At 42.3% G+C, this 17244-nt stretch overlaps 1 protein-coding gene across 1 annotated transcript; it reads left to right on the top strand.

Moving 5' to 3' along the window:
• Positions 1-1067: 1067 nt before the first annotated feature.
• Positions 1068-16611, top strand: LOC100698647 (phospholipid phosphatase-related protein type 5). Its single transcript, XM_005465798.4, has 6 exons — positions 1068-1850; positions 3033-3165; positions 3448-3698; positions 3795-3971; positions 6245-6370; positions 13279-16611. The coding sequence occupies exons 1-6, from the start codon at positions 1647-1649 to the stop codon at positions 13306-13308; spliced, it is 921 nt and encodes a 306-aa protein (XP_005465855.1). The 5' UTR covers positions 1068-1646; the 3' UTR covers positions 13309-16611.
• The last annotated feature ends 633 nt before the right edge of the window (positions 16612-17244 follow it).

The following is a 17244-nucleotide window of genomic DNA, read 5'->3' as shown; positions in this document are numbered from 1 at the left end:
CCACTCCAAAAAAATATTTTGTGTCCACTACAAAGGAGAACATCACAGCCTGATACCTGCAGGTCTGACAGCAGCAGGTGTATCACTCCTGTTCCTGTTTGGAACAGCCTGGATCCAATCCGAGTGCTGCTGGCCTTGCTTCTTTCCACCTGGTCTCATGCACACGTGATATTTCTACCTTCTTTACCTCCATCCTATCAACCAGCATTCGTCCTTTTACCAAAGTTCCTACATTTAGAGTCCCTACTCTCACCACAATTCACACTCCTTCTTTAATTCCCTCTTCCTGCCTCCTAACATGCATTCTCTTTCTCCTCTTCCTTTGCCTTTAGGCAACAGTAGCACAGTTTTCACTGGCACGCTGTAGGTGGTCGTTGTTAACCCCATTCTTTATGATCCGCATGTTTGATTTGGCCAAGAATTTACATTGGATGTCCTTCCTGATGGAAACCTCCCCATTTATCTGGGCATAGGACTGACACTGGGACTTCACTGGCTTGTGGCTCCCCCATGGCTGGGTTACCAGATGGGCTTCCCATTATTTTCAGTAACTTGACCTGTTGCTATGCTGGTCAGAGCACAAAGACTGCTCAGGAGTGCTCGTGGATCCTGCAGTCAAAGATGAAGAATTATTTAGCTTTGGCTGCAGTGTCTACACGGCCAATACAAAGGAGACATCTGGCCAGCAGCAGGTTAAGAAGACAAGATGAAGCAAAGTTGGTACTGCTCTAATTTACAGAATTCTACAAAACCAGATGGAGTTTGTATTGAGACCACTGAAAGAAAAGGTTTTCTTGGAAACAGTTTTTGATTTAAGTACATGTCAGGCATAAATTTTAACAACCATGTAGCTCTTTGTACTGAGGTAGAATGATTAAACAAAGCTTAGATTTATTTGATCTTTCTCCAAATAGGAGTAAAGATTTCCTGAAGGTGTTACAGAAATGACCAAAACCCCAAAATGAAACAGAATTTTTACAATTTTCAAAAGCTGTCTTCTTTTGTTTGGTTTTCTGTGGCTCTCAGCACAGTCATCTAAAAAAAAGAAACAAAAAAATCACATTTAGAAACTTTAAAATGTCAGATGACACGTGATTACATTCATCTTTTATTTACAGTCTATTGACCTAACCTGTGACATGTATTGAAAAACTTTGCTCTCTCCTATTCACTCGACCTGCTCTTTAGAGCTGTGAGTTTGTGTTCAGCAGACTGTAAGTGACTCTTTAGAGATTGTTCACTGAAACAGAATGAACTCGCCGGTCCACTCAGATGATTCAGTAAAGTCACAGGAGTGGAAAGACAAGGTTTCCCACTCACAGAGTCACTGTGGCTTTCCTCTAACAGCCTGGTCACCAGTAGAATCATCATCACTGTCGGCATTTTGATTTTTGCACCTAACCTTTGTACTGCTCGACATTTATTGTTTCAAAACTGGATTATAGACCGTGAAGGCTGCATTTCCAATTATAGTGACAAAAACCAGGAATCTTGAAACTGGATTTGGAAAAAACATGGTGACTGAAATTTGAAAGGCTACTTTTTCTTCATTACATCAGCAGTAAAGACCTCATGAAGCTGGATTTTCCTGATCAACTGGACTGATGTGGTAACAGTCTCCAGCCTTGTTCAATGCTGACTCCATCATGCTGTACTTCCAGGTGGTGATCCTCGCTGCTACAGTGATGCTGGTTTACTACTGTGAGTTCACTGACACTTTCAGTCCAGCAGAGCAGGGCTTCATTTGCAGAGATCCCACTTTGACCAAACCTGATCCTGGACCTGAACAGAACAGCCGCATACCACCGATAATACTGTACTCTGTGGTGAGCGGACTACCTGTTGTACTGGTAAGTCAATAGAGCTACAGAAAGCTATGCATGTTAAAGGACTGTTAGTATCTGTCAGTGAGTAGATATCTGCAGTGGATGGAGCCATACATTACTGTGCATTTCACAGCAGGTAAGATAAGTATTGAACATGAAGTATTGCAGCAGGTCTCTGCAGGTGATTTCAGCAGTGCTGGAATAAAGTTCCACAGAAGCTTCTCAAAGTCATCAATATCTCTGAGCCCCCCACGTTCAGGGCAGGGTGAGGGTGAGGCAGAAGGAAAAAGCTGCTGTTGGAGTAGATATGTGCAAACTTTGTGCAACTCCATGTGTTGGTGTTGTTTCACCTGTATTCTTTGTCTGGAAGCTCTGTCCTCCTTCCACACTATACTGATATTCATGGGGAAACTGAGTCTGAACATCAGCTGATGTTCAGCGGGGAAATTGTCTTTCTGGGTGTTTTGGGACACCCTGCTATACCTGCACAGGCTCAGTCTCTAATATTCACCCTCTGTAAACACTTTGCTGATGAGCTTATGGTCAGTTTTGTAAATTCTGGTTATTTTAAGTGTCAGAGAGGATGATTATCCAGTGTATGTTTCCTGATTGTGTGATTGACGGGTTGTTAGCCGACGTTAATGGAATTGCAGTCAGAACCACACCCATCGCATATAATTTTAAAATACTAAAATGGTGAAGATGAAACGTGCATTAAGGCTTCATAATGGGATTTCACAAACTGGAGGGTAACATCATGGTAGCTGTATTTGTCTTTTCTGCTGTTTGTGGTTGCTGTACGTGGCTGTTTGGTAGGCCCCGCCCACCTCTGCATTAGCTCTGCTGATGTTTTCTCTTCAATGGGTCAAAGTTAGTGTGTGGCCAAAATAGCAGAGGATGAACCTTCAATATTTTTTTCTCCACAAAACATCAAATGCTAATACTGACTCATGATATGGGTTTTATTGCATGTCATTAACATATCACATAAAAACACGTGAACAAATTAAAATTTGATTTAATAGTAAGTTTTAAAATCAAAGCTACTCTATGCTCACATCATATTGCAGCAAATTACTGGAATGACAACGCCTGCCATCATTACTGCACTGTACTGTATACTACAGCAGTTTAGATAACTTTTCGTCCAATTTATTCTTATTTAATTCATTTTCTTTTTCAATCTGTTTTTTCTTCTTTTTTCAGATTTCAGGGGTGGAAGTAGTCATCTTCCTCTTTTACTACAACTCAAACAACTTTTATGAGCAGGAGAAGGTTGTTGTCGTGGGAGACTGCTGCTATGTTAACCCCATGGTGCGCAGGACCGTCCGTTTCCTTGGTAATGTAAGACCAGCCCAAAATATTCCCACCATTGATTAACCCAGTTGCCATGTCCGTGACATTTTCAAAATGTCCTTTATAATAATGTTCTGGGCTACTGTAGACACTAAACACAATTATGGTGTCTCTTCTAACGTTTTAGGATCAGCTATGTTTAATGTTTAAAATGACCATTTTCACTGAATTTAAATGAACCGTCTATAATGTAGCCTATGTGAGTTTTGCAATAGTTATGTTGGTTTAAGTTGTATACAAATATCACCTGTGTGTCTTTCTGTAGGTGTCTTTGTCTTTGGTTTGTTTACAACAGACATTTTTGTTAGTACTGGTCAGATGGTCACAGGAAGTCTGGCTCCCTACTTCCTGTCTGTGTGCCAGCCCAATTACACTGCTCTCGGCTGCCAGGATACTGCGTTCTTTGTGAGCCAGTCAGATGGCTGTACTGGTGACCCTGATGACATCATCAGAGCCAGGAAGACATTTCCCTGCAAAGAGGCTGCACTCAGTGTCTACTTAGCTGTTTACTTGGCAGTGAGTAGATCTGTCTTTAAATAATCCAACAGTCTTCACCAATGTCAATAAAGTAATATTTGGTTAAAGTGTCAGAGAAATAATCTTCCTTTTCAGATGTACATCATGTCCTGTGTTGGATCCACAGTGGGGCGTCTGGCTGGGCCCTTTGTCAGCCTCTCATTGGTCAGTCTGGCTTTGCTAACAGGCATCAACAGAGTAGCTGAGTATCGTAACCACTGGAGTGATGTTATAGCAGGACAAGCCACTGGTGCTGCCGTCGCTGTCTTTCTGGTCAGTTCCTATTATTATTAGACTTATTCATATCAGCATAGACTTCATTAGTGGGCCATTATGAAAAACAGATATGCCAATAAACACAGCATTTTATGCTAGCTCAAATCTGGAGTTAAATGACTGCTTATTTATAAACTCATAGAAAACCTCAACCTTCAGTACTCTGTGGAGGTGTTAGGTCTGCTGTAGTGAACATGTAATGAACACATCATAAATCCTTTAAATAGGAAAGCTGCTACTTCATTTCAATTTTAGAGTGTGATCAGAATCAGAATCGCGTTTATTGGCCAAGTATATGCGCAAACACATAAAAGGAATTTGTTTCCGGTAGATGGTGACTCTCAAGCACAGCAACGTAAATCACAACAATATGTAAACGACACAATACACACACACACACACACACACACACACACACACACACACACACATATATATATATATATATATATATATATATATATATATATATATATATATATATATATATATATATTCATATGTGCATGTATATGTATATACGTACACATGCATAAAGGCACACATACATACATACACAAAGGTGTATAAACCAACCACAAATAATAAATAACCAATCTAAATCTTATATACATAAAATGGAGGATGACAGAAATGAAGTGAAGTGAAATGAATACCACAGAATGTACATAAGGTGCAGTTGCAGTCTGGCAGTGGGAGCAGTGTGACAGGTCAACTGTTTAGGAGGGAGATGGCGAGGGGAAAGAAACTGTTCCTGTGTCAGGTGGTCCTGGTCTGCAGGCTTCTGTACCGTCTGCCAGAGGGCAGTGGGTCAATGAGTCTGTGTCCAGGGTGTGACGGGTTTGTGATGATTTTCCCCACCTGTTTCCTGGTTCTTGAGAGGTACAGGTCCTGGATGGAGGGCAGGGGGGCGATGATCCTTTCTGCTGCCCGTACAGTCCGCTGCAGTCTGCTCCTGTCCTGTTTAGTGGCTGCACCTTAACAGACTGTGATGGAGGAGCACAGGACAGACTCAATGACCGCAGTGTAGAACTGGATCAGCAGCTCCTGTGGAAGACTGTACTTCCCCAGTTGTCTCAGGAAGTACATCCTCTGCTCTGATACCAACACATTAAAGTTTAAATGAAACTGAATGAGATTCAACTGAAAAGCACTGCTCTTAAAGTATGTTTTGGTCCATCTGTATTGCCATATACTGGCTAATCAACTTGTTTCATTTGTGAGAATGGATTTTTCTACATTATGGAAAGGATCCTGTGATCTTTCATTCTGTGGATGTCCAGGGGTTTGTTTGTTTTTTTACTGTTGTAGAGCGATTGTGTTCTTTTTTTTTTTAGAATTTAAAAAGTGTTGATTTGGACTCCAAGCTCCGTACGACCATGCTGATGACATAGTTTCATCCTAGGTATGGCTTGTTTCATGTGCATTAGGAGCCCTTTAGCTGCCTGTTGTGGCATAACAGTACCAGCTTCTGAATTCAAATGTCACACTCAGAATTGACTCCTTTCCCTGTTTAATTAATGCAGCTCACACTTGTCCATGAAACTGTTTTTAAGTGAGTTTTTCAATTACATTTGTGTCCCTGAAACTAGGGAACTGTATAAAAATGGCTAAAAACCTTAATGGTTAATGAAGAATTTTTCTTAGCCAATTGAATTAAAGGAGAGACGTACCGTTATCGGGTTACTGTCCAAAAGTTTTCTGAAATTTATGTGAAAATAAAAATAAATAGAGGCTCATACTTCTGACATTACAAAACACATGTTGAACACTTTATCTCAACAGGACATCTTACTGATCATCTTCATCTTTTATTTGGCAAAGATTTTACTGAAATTTTAGTCATTTATTCAGTCAGAAAAAACTGTATCATTTAAAGCACACTTTCAAGCAGCTTTTCAAAATAATTCATCTTTCCGAGAGTAAGTTCAGCACCTTTCTTCTGCACATCATTGTGTAACTTGGTCAAACTTATTTAGACTCTTTCCTTAATAGGAAACTGCTCTAATGGACTAAACTGCTTCAGGACACTCTCACACACACAAGCTGTGCTTGCATGGATGGACATGAATAAATTTTTTCCACTTCGTGAACAACAGTCTTAGTGGGGACAAAGATTTTGGTCACAGAAACAATCTAAACAAAAATGACAGAGCTCTATTTCCCTGCAGTAACAGTGAAGTACTTCCCATCCAAATGGTTGATTTGTGTGAAAGGAATAATTTTGAGTGATCAAATGCATTCAACTCTTCCTCTCTGTCTCTTTCTAGGTTGTTTTTGTGGTTCAGTATTTCAAAAAGAGATCTGTGATTCCCCAGAGTCCCTCAGACTCAGGCACGGCTAATACTGATGAGGTTTCCCCTGAAGTCAATCACAATATGGAGACCAGTGATAAGGTAAGGTATAAAGGACTGCACCTAATACCATGCTGTTAGGGCTAGTGGGTGAAAACATGGATAGATAGCAACAGTGGCATTACCTGTTACCTTCGATACTCCTATATTTGCCCATCAGAGGGCAATTTCAGAGCTAATTTCTGCCGCTTGTATCCGCAATCTCATTCTTTCGGTCACTACTCACAGCTCGTGACCATAGATGAGAGTAGGGACGTAGATCGACCAGTAAATTGAGAGCTTCGCTTTTACACTCAGCTCTCTTTTTACCACGACGGACCAGTAAAGCATCCACATCATTGCAGCTGCAGAACCAATCCGTCTGTCGATCTCCCGCTCCCTTTTCCCATCACTCGTGAACAAGATCCCGAGATACTTAAACTCCTCCACTTGGGGCAGGAAGTCGTCCCTGACCCAGAGTGGGCACTCCACCCTTTTCCGGCTGAGGACCATGGCCTCAGATTTGGAGGTGCTGATTCTCATTCTCACCGCTTCACACTCGGCTGCGAACCGTTCCAGTGCAAGCTGGAGTCCATCACCCGATGAAGCCAACAGAACCACATCATCTGCGAAAAGCAGCGATGAGATTCTGAGACTACCCAGGTGAAATCCTTCCACCACTTGGCTGCGCCTAGAAATTCTGTCCATAAAAATTACGAACAGAATCTGTGACAAAGGGCAGCCCTGGCGGAGCCCATCACCCACCGGGAATGAGTGCGACTTATTGCCGGCTACGCGGACCAAGCTCTTGCAACAGTTGTATAAGGACTGAATGGCCCGTAGCAATGGGCCAAACACCCCATACTCCCAGAGCACCTTCCACAGGACACTCCGAGGGACACGGTCAAATGCCTTCTCCAAGTCCACAAAACACATGTAGACTGGTTGGGCAAACTCTCATGCACCCTCAAGTATCCTTGAGAGGATAAAGAGCTGGTACAGTATTCCATGACCAGGACAAAAACTGCATAGTTCCTCCTGTATCCGAGGTTCGACTAACGGACGGACTCTCCTTTCCAGCACCCTGGTATAGACTTTCCCAGGGAGGTTGAGGAGTGTGATCCCCCTATAGTTGGAACACACCCTCCGGTCACCTTTCTTAAAGATGGGAACCACCACCCCAGTCTGCCAGTCCAGAGGTACCACCCCTGATCTCCACACAACACTGTAGAGGCGTGCCAACCACAACATCCCTACAACATCCAGAGCCTTCAGGAACTCAGGGCAGACCTCATTGACCCCAGGGGCTCTGCCACCAAGGAGTTGTTTAACTGCCTCAGTGACCTTGCGCCCGGAGATTGGCGGGTCATCCCCCTCCTCCCCAGACTCTGCTTCCTCCATGGAAGGTGTGCCAGTGGGATTAAGGAGGTCCTCGAAGTATTCCTTCCACCATCTGACAATTTTCTCCCCTCCGCGAATTGCTACCTTATTGGGGTGGAGGGTTTGTGTTTGTGTGTCCCAAGGATCCCAGGGGATATGTTGTCCGGGGGCTTCTGCCCCCTGGTAGGGCCTCAGAGGTCTCCCATGGCGAACCAATCCCCGGCTACCAAGACTAGCAATCGGGACATGGAATGTCACCTCTCTGGTGGGAAAGGAGCCTGATTTAGTGTGTGAGGTTGAGAGGTACCGCTTAGATATAGTCGGGCTCACCTCAGCGCACGGCTTGGGTTCTGGAACCAGTCTCCTGAAGAGGCGCTGGACTCAGTTTCAAACTGTCTCAGTTTGGAGTTGCCCCTGGTGAGAGGCGGCGGGCTAGGGTGGGTATCCTAGTATCCCCTCGGCTTGATTCCTGTGTGTCTGGGTTTCTCCCAATGGACGAGAGGGTTTGTTCCCTGTGCCTTCAGGTTGGGGAACGGGTCCTGACTGTCATCTGCGCTTATGCGCCGAGTGGCGGTTCAGAGTACCCAGCCTTCTTGGAGTCCCTGGGTGGGGTGCTGGAGAGTGCTCCACCTGGGGACTCCAGTGCTCATGTGGGCAATGACAGTGAGACCTGGAGGGGTATGATTGGGAGGAATGGTCTCCCGGATCTGAACCCGAGCAATGTTTTGTTGTTGGACTTCTGTGCAAACCACAGTTTGGCCATAACGAACACTATGTTTGAACATAAGAGTGTCCATAAGTGCATGTAGCATCAGGACACCCTAGGCCACAGGTTGATGATTGATTTTGTAATCATATCACCAGACCTGCGGCCATATGTTCTTGACAAGCGGGTAAAGAGAGGGGCTGAGCTGGTGGTGAGTTGGATCAGGTGATGGGGCAGGATGCTGGAAAGACCTGGTGCGCCAAAACGTATAGTGAGGGTGCACTGGGAACGCCTGGCAGAGGCCCCAGTCCGCGAGATCTTCAACTCACACCTCTAGCAGAGCTTTAACAGCATTCCGAGGGAGACTGGGGACATTCAGTCCGAATGGACCATGCATCTCCAATGCCAAAGCTGCACTGAGCGGCTGCCGCAAGGTGGTTGGTGCCTGTAGTGGTGGTAACCCGAAAACCAAATGGTGGACATCAGAGCTTAAGGGAGCCACCAGGCTGAAGAAGGAGTCATATCAGGCTTGGTTAGCCTGTGGCACTTCGGAGGTAGCTGATAGGTACCGACAGGTCAAGCAGAAGGCGGCATGGGCAGTGGCTGAAGCAAAAACTCGGGTGTGGGAGGAGGCCATGGAAAAAGATTTTCGGACTGCCTCGAAGAGATTCTGGCAAACCATCAGGCAACTCAGGAGGGGAAAGCGGTGCTCTACCTGCACTTTGTATAGTGTAGGTGGAGTGCTGCTGACTTCGACTGAGAAAATTGTCGGGCAAAGCACAAAAATCTTGGATGGAAAGTACCACCCAGGAGGATATATTACTTATGACATAATTCTATTAAAAAGACTCTAACAAAGGAACCAACGTCACAAACAAGATGGAGAGGTCCAGTTCAGTGACTTGAATAAGTGGAAGTGGAGTCAGTAAGGACCAAACCTTTTGCACCAGACTACAGATGCTGAAGTTAACATACAACTCTATGTTGGCTGCATTGCTTTTAGAGCCAGCAATAAAAACACAGTGAAAAGAAATGGACACTTACCCGGAATCATTAGGGCAAGATTTACTGTCAGACTTGTTAAAGGTACAGATAAAGGCAGGTAGGAAGGGAAACAAATGTGAATATTCAAACAAATGTTGGCTTGTGTCATGCACTAGAAAACATGCGCTAGGAGCACAGAGATAAAAGTTTGAGTTTACTGTAGACAGAATAAAAAATAGGCTTTTCCACAGGTGTGGGCATAGCAGGGCAGGAGGCAAGTTAAACCACACAACTTGTTTCTTTTTTGAGTGGCTTGGATCCAACCTTTGTCCACATAAGCTACCATCTGCGTAAAAGAGACAAGTGTAAGCATATAGAATAGAATAGAATAGAATGCCTTTATTGTCACTATACAGTTGTACAATGAGATACAGAGCATCTCCTACTCAGTGTGAACATGCTGGGGGGGGGTACAGTTCTGCAGCGCTATATACATATGAACAGTATTAACATATGGAAGAAGATGTGTATATATATATATAAAATGTACAATTTACAAGCTGTAAGTAATATGTAATAAATAGTGTTATGTATGTACAGTTGAGTTATTGCACATGGAATTGGTATAAATAGTGTTATGTATATACAGTTATTGCACATAGAATTGGTATAAATAGTGGTGGTCCATAGAGGAAGTGGGAAGTGGGGGGCTGTGTTATCGGTGCATGTGTGAGTTCAGGGTGGTTATCGCTTTGGGGAAGAAACTGTTTTTGAGTCTGTGGGTTTTTGTGTTGATGCACCTATCACAAGCAAATATCACAAGCAAATCACAGGCACTGCACTTTGATATCAAATACAGTCCAATGAGCTGATGTTGACTGTGGGAAATAATCAGTTTTAACCCTGTAAGACCCAACCTATCAAAAAATAGCCAGAAAATTCTGATTTTTTGGAACTGAGATGTTTATTAAGCCTCATAACAAAATCCACAATTTTTTTTTGCTATATTATTTTGTATATGATATATTTTTATTATATATTTATTATATATATATTGTGTTGCATTTGATACATTGGGCGTTTTTGGCAACTTTTTGGAGATTACATTTTTCACCCTTAACAGTTTGTTTTCCTTTGTAGTACCTGGTGAACATGCTGCTGGTAATCAGCAGGGGTCTTTGGGACAGTCAGTATATCATCTAGGGATACAAAAACAAAACTGTGGGAAGTCGCAGAAAACGTTGTTCACCAGAGCTTGGAAAAAGGCCAGTGTAATCCAGTGTGTGTAGTACATCTCTGAACTGCTTTTGTGTGTTAGTGTTATCTCCCTTTAAGGACCTAAGAGTCTGTTCAGGTCTCTGTTGAGCCATTTGGGCTGGGTTTGACATGTCAGCTGCTAACTGGTCCTCATCGTCCTCTAGCCATTTCAAAATCCCTCCAGTTGCTCCCTGGCAGCAACTGGGAGCAGCAGCATTTGCGAGTCCTGTTTTTGGCCTCCAAACCTTTGCTAATTCTGTGTGTGTGTGTTTTCCTGAGAGAAACCTGGTTTTGGTGTTCTTGTAAAGGGACATAACAATGAAACTTATGTCAGTGTCTGACTTGAAAACTGACTAAAACTGAGTAAGTAAGTAAAAATTGTAAGATTTAACAGCTTTATGCAACTTCTCCTTAAATACGTTTTTAGTTGACTCCAGATAGTATTAGTATAGCATTAGCCTACCTGCTTGTCGTTCCAGCCCCCAAGCCAAATTCTGTTTTCCTCAGTGGTTTTGCTAACTTACAAACCCACATTTCATCTCTCTCCCCAAATGTTATTTTGATGGGAGATTTCAGCATTCATATAGATAATAAAAACCTTCTGCTCACCAGAGACTTTTCCTCCTGTTTCGAGGACTTCGAATTCAAACAGTTTATCGACTTTCCCACTCACTCCAAAGGACACACCTTGGACTTGATCTGCTGTTCTGGTCTTATTCCCTCTAATCTTTCTGGCTCCCATAACTGACCACTTCCTCCTTTCATTTAACCTCACTCTCTGCTGCTCTTTAACCAAGCCAACCCATCTCATCTCATTCCACAACATCAAGAACATTGATATGCACATTCTCACATGCACATTCCCTTATGGTTATGCCAGTTTGGATAATATTCAGATTCCAGACTTCTATTCTACTCCTGATGATTTGGTGTTGTATTATAATAATTGTTTAGTCAATGTCCTGTGCCTCTCTGTGTCAGTGTCGTGTCGTCCCTCATTGCTGTGTGTTACTCTCTCCCTGTGTTTCCTTGAACTTAGATTTCCCAGTGTAGTTTTGTTTTGTATGCATCTTCCTTGCCAGCCAATAAAGCTGTGATTTTGAGTTCACCCCTCGAGTCTGAGAGCCTGCATTTTGGGTCCAACTCCTGCCTGCCACACAGCAATTCCTGACATCATCCCTAAAATACTTGAAAAAATAGTCGGCGCTCAACTTAATTCATAACATCTACAAGAGATTTCAATCTGGCTTTCGCTCACGTCACAGTACAGAAACTGCTTTACTTAAAGTTACTCATTCCACTCTATTCCCAGTCACTTCTGGTGTACCCCACGGTTCAGTCTTAGGCCTTCTTCTCTTCATAATATACATCCTCCCTCTTGGTACCATTTTCCGTAAATCTGATCTTCACTTTCACTGTTTTGCTGATGACACTGAGTTATATCTCTCCTGCAGGCCTGATTCCTTCCTCCCACCTTCTTCTCTTACAGAATGCTTATCCCAATTAAAATCCTGGTTCAACTTAAGCTCAATGAGAATAAAACCGAAATCCTTCTTATTGGCACTAAATCCAACCTACTGAAGGCAAATCATTTCGCTCTCACTATTGATAACTCCACAGTTTTCCCTTCTCCTCAGGTTAAGAGCCTTGATGTCATCCTAGACCAGGGGTCCCCAATCCCAGTCCACGAGGGCCGGTGTCCCTTCAGGTTTTAGATGTGTCCTTGATCCATCACAGCTGATTTAAATGGATAAATGACCTCCTCAACATGTCTTGCAGTTCTCCAGAGGCCTGGTAATGAACTAATCATGTGATTCAGGTGTGTTGACCCAGGGTGAGATCTAAAACCTGCAGGGACACCGGCCCTCGTGGACTGGGATTGGGGACCCCTGTCCTAGACAGTTCACTATCCTTTAAATCTCACGTCACTGATCTCACCCGTTCTGCCTATTTCCATCTACGCAGCATTAACCTATTTTGTCCTTCTCTTTCCACCCAGTCTGCATCCATTCTTGTTCATAGTCTCATTATCTCCCGCCTTGACTACTGTAATCTCTTACGTAGTTTCCCCCAAAAATCCATCCAAGCTTCAACTGGTTCAAAACTCCACTGCCCGCATTATTACCAGAACCCCTCCTACCAGCACATCACCCTGTTCTCCAGGAACTTCACAGGCTCCTTGCGAAGTTCCAAATAGTGTACAAGCTTCTTCTGCTCACCTTCAAGGCCCTTCATAACCTTGCTCCTCCTTACCTTTCTGACCTGTTAAGTACTACCTCTTCTGCCCACTCACTTCGATCTTCTTCTATCCCCAGGTTTAAATCTCTTCAAGTCTGCATATATTCACTGTGAACTTATTGTCTATTTGATCTTGTTTTGTACTGTTCTTTGTTTTGTCATTGTTCTACTATGTGTTTTATTTTATTGTTAAGTGTCCTTGGGTGTCTTGAAAGGTGCTTTTAAATAAAATGTATCATCACTATTGTTAGTAGTATTAGTTGAGGCAGGCCACAAAGTCAAGATCAGCTGCTATCCAATTGGTCACAATGGTTGACTTTACAACCCACATGAGTATCAAAACACAATCTTCTTGTTGCTATAGTAGCCCTTACTGAATTGTTGCTTTTCTTTACTGTTTCTGTAGAGCCCAGGATCCATCACAGAAGTCACATGACTATGATGGACCACCCCCTCACCCAACCACATCAAGGGGGAGATTGACGTCACCAATTCTGTGTAGTTCATGGACCTTTGTTTTTTACATCAGTCTCATTTGTTTTAAGCAACACTTTCTTTCATTTAACAATTAATCTATCATTGCCACTTTTATTTTGCACTGTAGTGTTGTTCTCCCAGGGTCAAATGTGGCAGGTACAGTTAAAAAATGTTTACTGTAAATGTACTGTCAACTTCAGAAATGTCACTGTGGATATTGTTGCAGCCATTTTAATTAATATATGATTTGTTTTCTATATGGGTAAAAGTATTTGATATGTGTGTTCAATGTAAATTTAATGTGAATACATGTAGCACATGTTAATGTCAAATATAAGTCAGTAATATTGCATGATATCATAGGTTATAAGGAGGGATAAAGGGATAAATAATAACTAGTTTAAGACAGGATCATTGGTTGTCACCCCTAACATGTCTGTGTTATGTAGGAATCTTTGGTAGTCTGAATTCAGTTCATTTCAGTTTTCCATTTTATTTATTTCCATTTTATTTATATAGCACCAAATCACAACAGTTGCCACAATAATAGAGAGAAATCCCAACAATCAAATGACCGCCCTTGACCAAACACTTGGCATCAGTGGGAAGGAAAAACTCCCTTTTAACAGGAAGAAACTTCCAGCAGATCCAGGCTCAGGGAGGGGCGGGGCCATCTTCTGCGACCAGTTGGCTGTGATGGAAGGAAGACAGGATAAAAGACACACTGTGGAAGAGAGACAGAGATTAATAATAACTAATGATTAAATCCAGGTTGGTGTACAAATTCATAGTGAGTGAAAAAGGTGAGTGAAGAAGAAATACTTCCAGGCTCCCAGCAGCCTACACCTATTGCAGCATAACTAAGGGAGGATTCATGGTCACCTGATCAAGCTTTATTGAAAAGGAACGTTTGAAGCCTAATCTTAACAGCACAGAAAGTATCTCAAACCTAATCTGGGAGCTGGTTCCAAAGAAGAGGGGTTGTCTGATTATTTAAGACCTTGTATGTGAGGAGCAGGATTTTGAATTCTGGATTTAACAGGAAGCCAATGAAGGGAAGCCAATACAGGAGAAATCTGCTCTCTCTTTCTAGTCCCTGTCAGGACTCTGAACTAGTTTTACTCTGAGACAGGATATTTCTAATTTTAGTAATATTGCATGAATGCATACAAGCAGTCCTACATATTTGTTTAATATGCACACTGAAGGACATGTCTTGGTCAAAAATGACTCCAAGGTTCCTCACAGTGTTACTGGAGCCCAAGGTAATGCCATCCAGAGTAAGAATCTGCTTAGATACCATGTTTAAAAGATTTGGGGGTACAATAGCCTTACTAGGCTTCCTAGCCTGTTTGTTTTGAATTTAGAAGCAGGATATTAGAGGTCAACCAGTTCTCTAAGGCATTTCTAAAGTTTAATTAATTGGTGTGTGTCATCTGGCTTAATTGACTTTAGAGCTGGATATAGCACTCTGTCACTTTTCTCACTTTGCTTTGAGTTTTGTTTTTAGCTAAAAAAACAAAAAAAACAAAACTATAGTTTTCTTTCCACCCATGCTCCCTGTGAAACCAGACAGAAGAAAGTAAGGCATGTCTCAGGCAAAATAGATCTATTCAAAAACAAAGAGCACGAGAACCTGAACTACACTGAACTATGTAGAAAGTGCAACAATCTGGTGTTGACTGTGAGATTTCCTCAACCTTAAGTATTAAGGCATTACCAAGGAAGGTGAAAAAATGTGGAAGGCCATGCCTCTGGAACATACAAGTTGCCAGAGACACCAACACAGAAGAAAGACGGAGAGAGCGCCAAAGGTGGAGAAACATGGGAAAGGTAGGTCAACAGAGGAGGATGAGGACGCTATGACACGATGTCACAGCTTTTGGGAAGAAGCTGTGTTTGAGCCCGTTTGTGTGTAGATGGCTTTAACGTGTGTGGCTGATGGAAGGAGTTTAAACAAATGGTGTCTTGGGAGTCTTGTGGGTTTGCCTGGTACTTCTAACACACTGAGTGGTGTAGAAATTATCCAGAGATGATAGTTCTGTTGCGACAATCATTTGTGTGACCTGACAGTCACACAAGTTGTGTGGATGCTCTTTGTTGTCCACCTGTAGAGGTTTTGGGGGGATTTTTGCCTTCCTTAGCCTCCTTGTGAAGTAAGGGCACTGTTGTGCCTTCCCCACAACTGCTGAGATGTTGTCATCCCAGGTAACGTGCTCTGTGATTACTCTTTCCACCATCTATTAATGTGTAATGGTGTGTGTTGTTTTCTTTGTAGTCCTACAGTCTATAATGATCTGTTGGTCTTTATGATGTTTAAGACCAGGTTATTATTTGGACACCATAATAATAAATTGTGAACCTACCTACTCACAGTTTGTCACATGTCACGTGTCGAGAAAGGTCGGATTGAAAGAGATTGAAGTCGTCCTGCCTTACCTGTCATTACATCAGGGCCAAAATCACACCTGAGCAATGCATGTGACTAGTTTCTCCATACAGGAGGCGTGAAGCTGTCATCACCATCAAAGGCTTCTGTACTCATTTTTTTTTTTTTATTAAATTAATTTCAGTTAGCGTGTTCAATATCCCCCCCGTGCCATTTCTCATTATTACACGTGATTTATGGACGTCTATACTTTGATTTCTATGCAGCCAGTTTGATCTCACTGGAAGAAATGCTTTGAGTTCATTAACTAACTGTCATGTTTGAAAGTACAATCTCATGAATTACTTCAAATTCACAGGACAGCAAAGAGATGACTGATTTATGAGTCACTGTCTTTTCTCCTCTACGCTTGTCTTCTTCTGGTGGTTTTCCTGATCATTAATGTAACGTTCGTCTACATGTTGAAAGTCTTTTAGATTTAGAAAAAACACCTCAGATACTAAAACAAAGTATATAACAAATGCATACATTTGATTTAATTATATATCCATGCTGTAATACTGCAAATTTAATATTACTTGTGAATGTTATTTGTATCAAAACTATAATAAAAAGAATAAATATGTATGTTGCTTTCACGTTTCAGTTACCGGTGATGTACACAGCTGTCAGTAATCTGACTACTTTTTCTTTATCTAAGTTTGAGCTGATCTACTCAGTGAAACAAAGATAACAGGCGACAGTAGAGCAGATTTATGTTTATCCACCCAATTTATCATCATCAAGGTATTCTCTGATATCTTAGCTTAGATGATATATGACTCCCATCTGCTGCACACTGAAGTAACTACAGAGGACCGGTAGAGGCTTTAGGAACTCGAAAACAAACCTTTGACCTGTGATTTTCTTCTCACAGTAACGCCTCAGCAGCTTCTGTGTCTGTGTGTATCCCTTTTAGTTCATATTACCAGAGGGTGGGCTGATCAGACGTCCCTCTGAGTTGGTTCAGGATTTTTGCCTGATCCTGAGACCTTCTGATCTGTCCTAGTTTAGAAAAATGTCTGTTCTGGAGTGGCTTTTGTAAAGTCCTGTTTTTACCCAGTGGCTGTAAGCAGCAAAACCTATTATGGTGAAATGTTCTTAGATTGTGCATGAGGGAAAAATGATGCATCTGAGGCTATGTCCACACGTACCCGGGTATTTTTGAAAACGCAGATTTTTCTATGCGTTTGCACCTTTCGTCCACACGTAAACGCCGTTTTTGGTCACTGAAAACGGAGATTTCTAAAAACTCCGGCTAGGGTGGATATTTTCTAAAACTCCGTTTTTGCATTTACGTGTGGACGAGAAAAACGGAGAAAACGCAGCGTCAAAGGTGTGCGCCTTTTTTGACGTCACAGTGTGCGCCACGTTGTTGTTTCGGTGAAATGAATTTCTACAATACTGTTACTGTTAATTGTACTCTCTGCAGTGTTTAAATGCTTACATATACACACACAGTTACTG

Source organism: Oreochromis niloticus, linkage group LG18 (assembly GCF_001858045.2).
Source record: "Oreochromis niloticus isolate F11D_XX linkage group LG18, O_niloticus_UMD_NMBU, whole genome shotgun sequence".
Taxonomy (NCBI): Eukaryota; Metazoa; Chordata; class Actinopteri; order Cichliformes; family Cichlidae; genus Oreochromis; species Oreochromis niloticus.
This window is presented reverse-complemented; position numbering and strand designations above follow the sequence as displayed.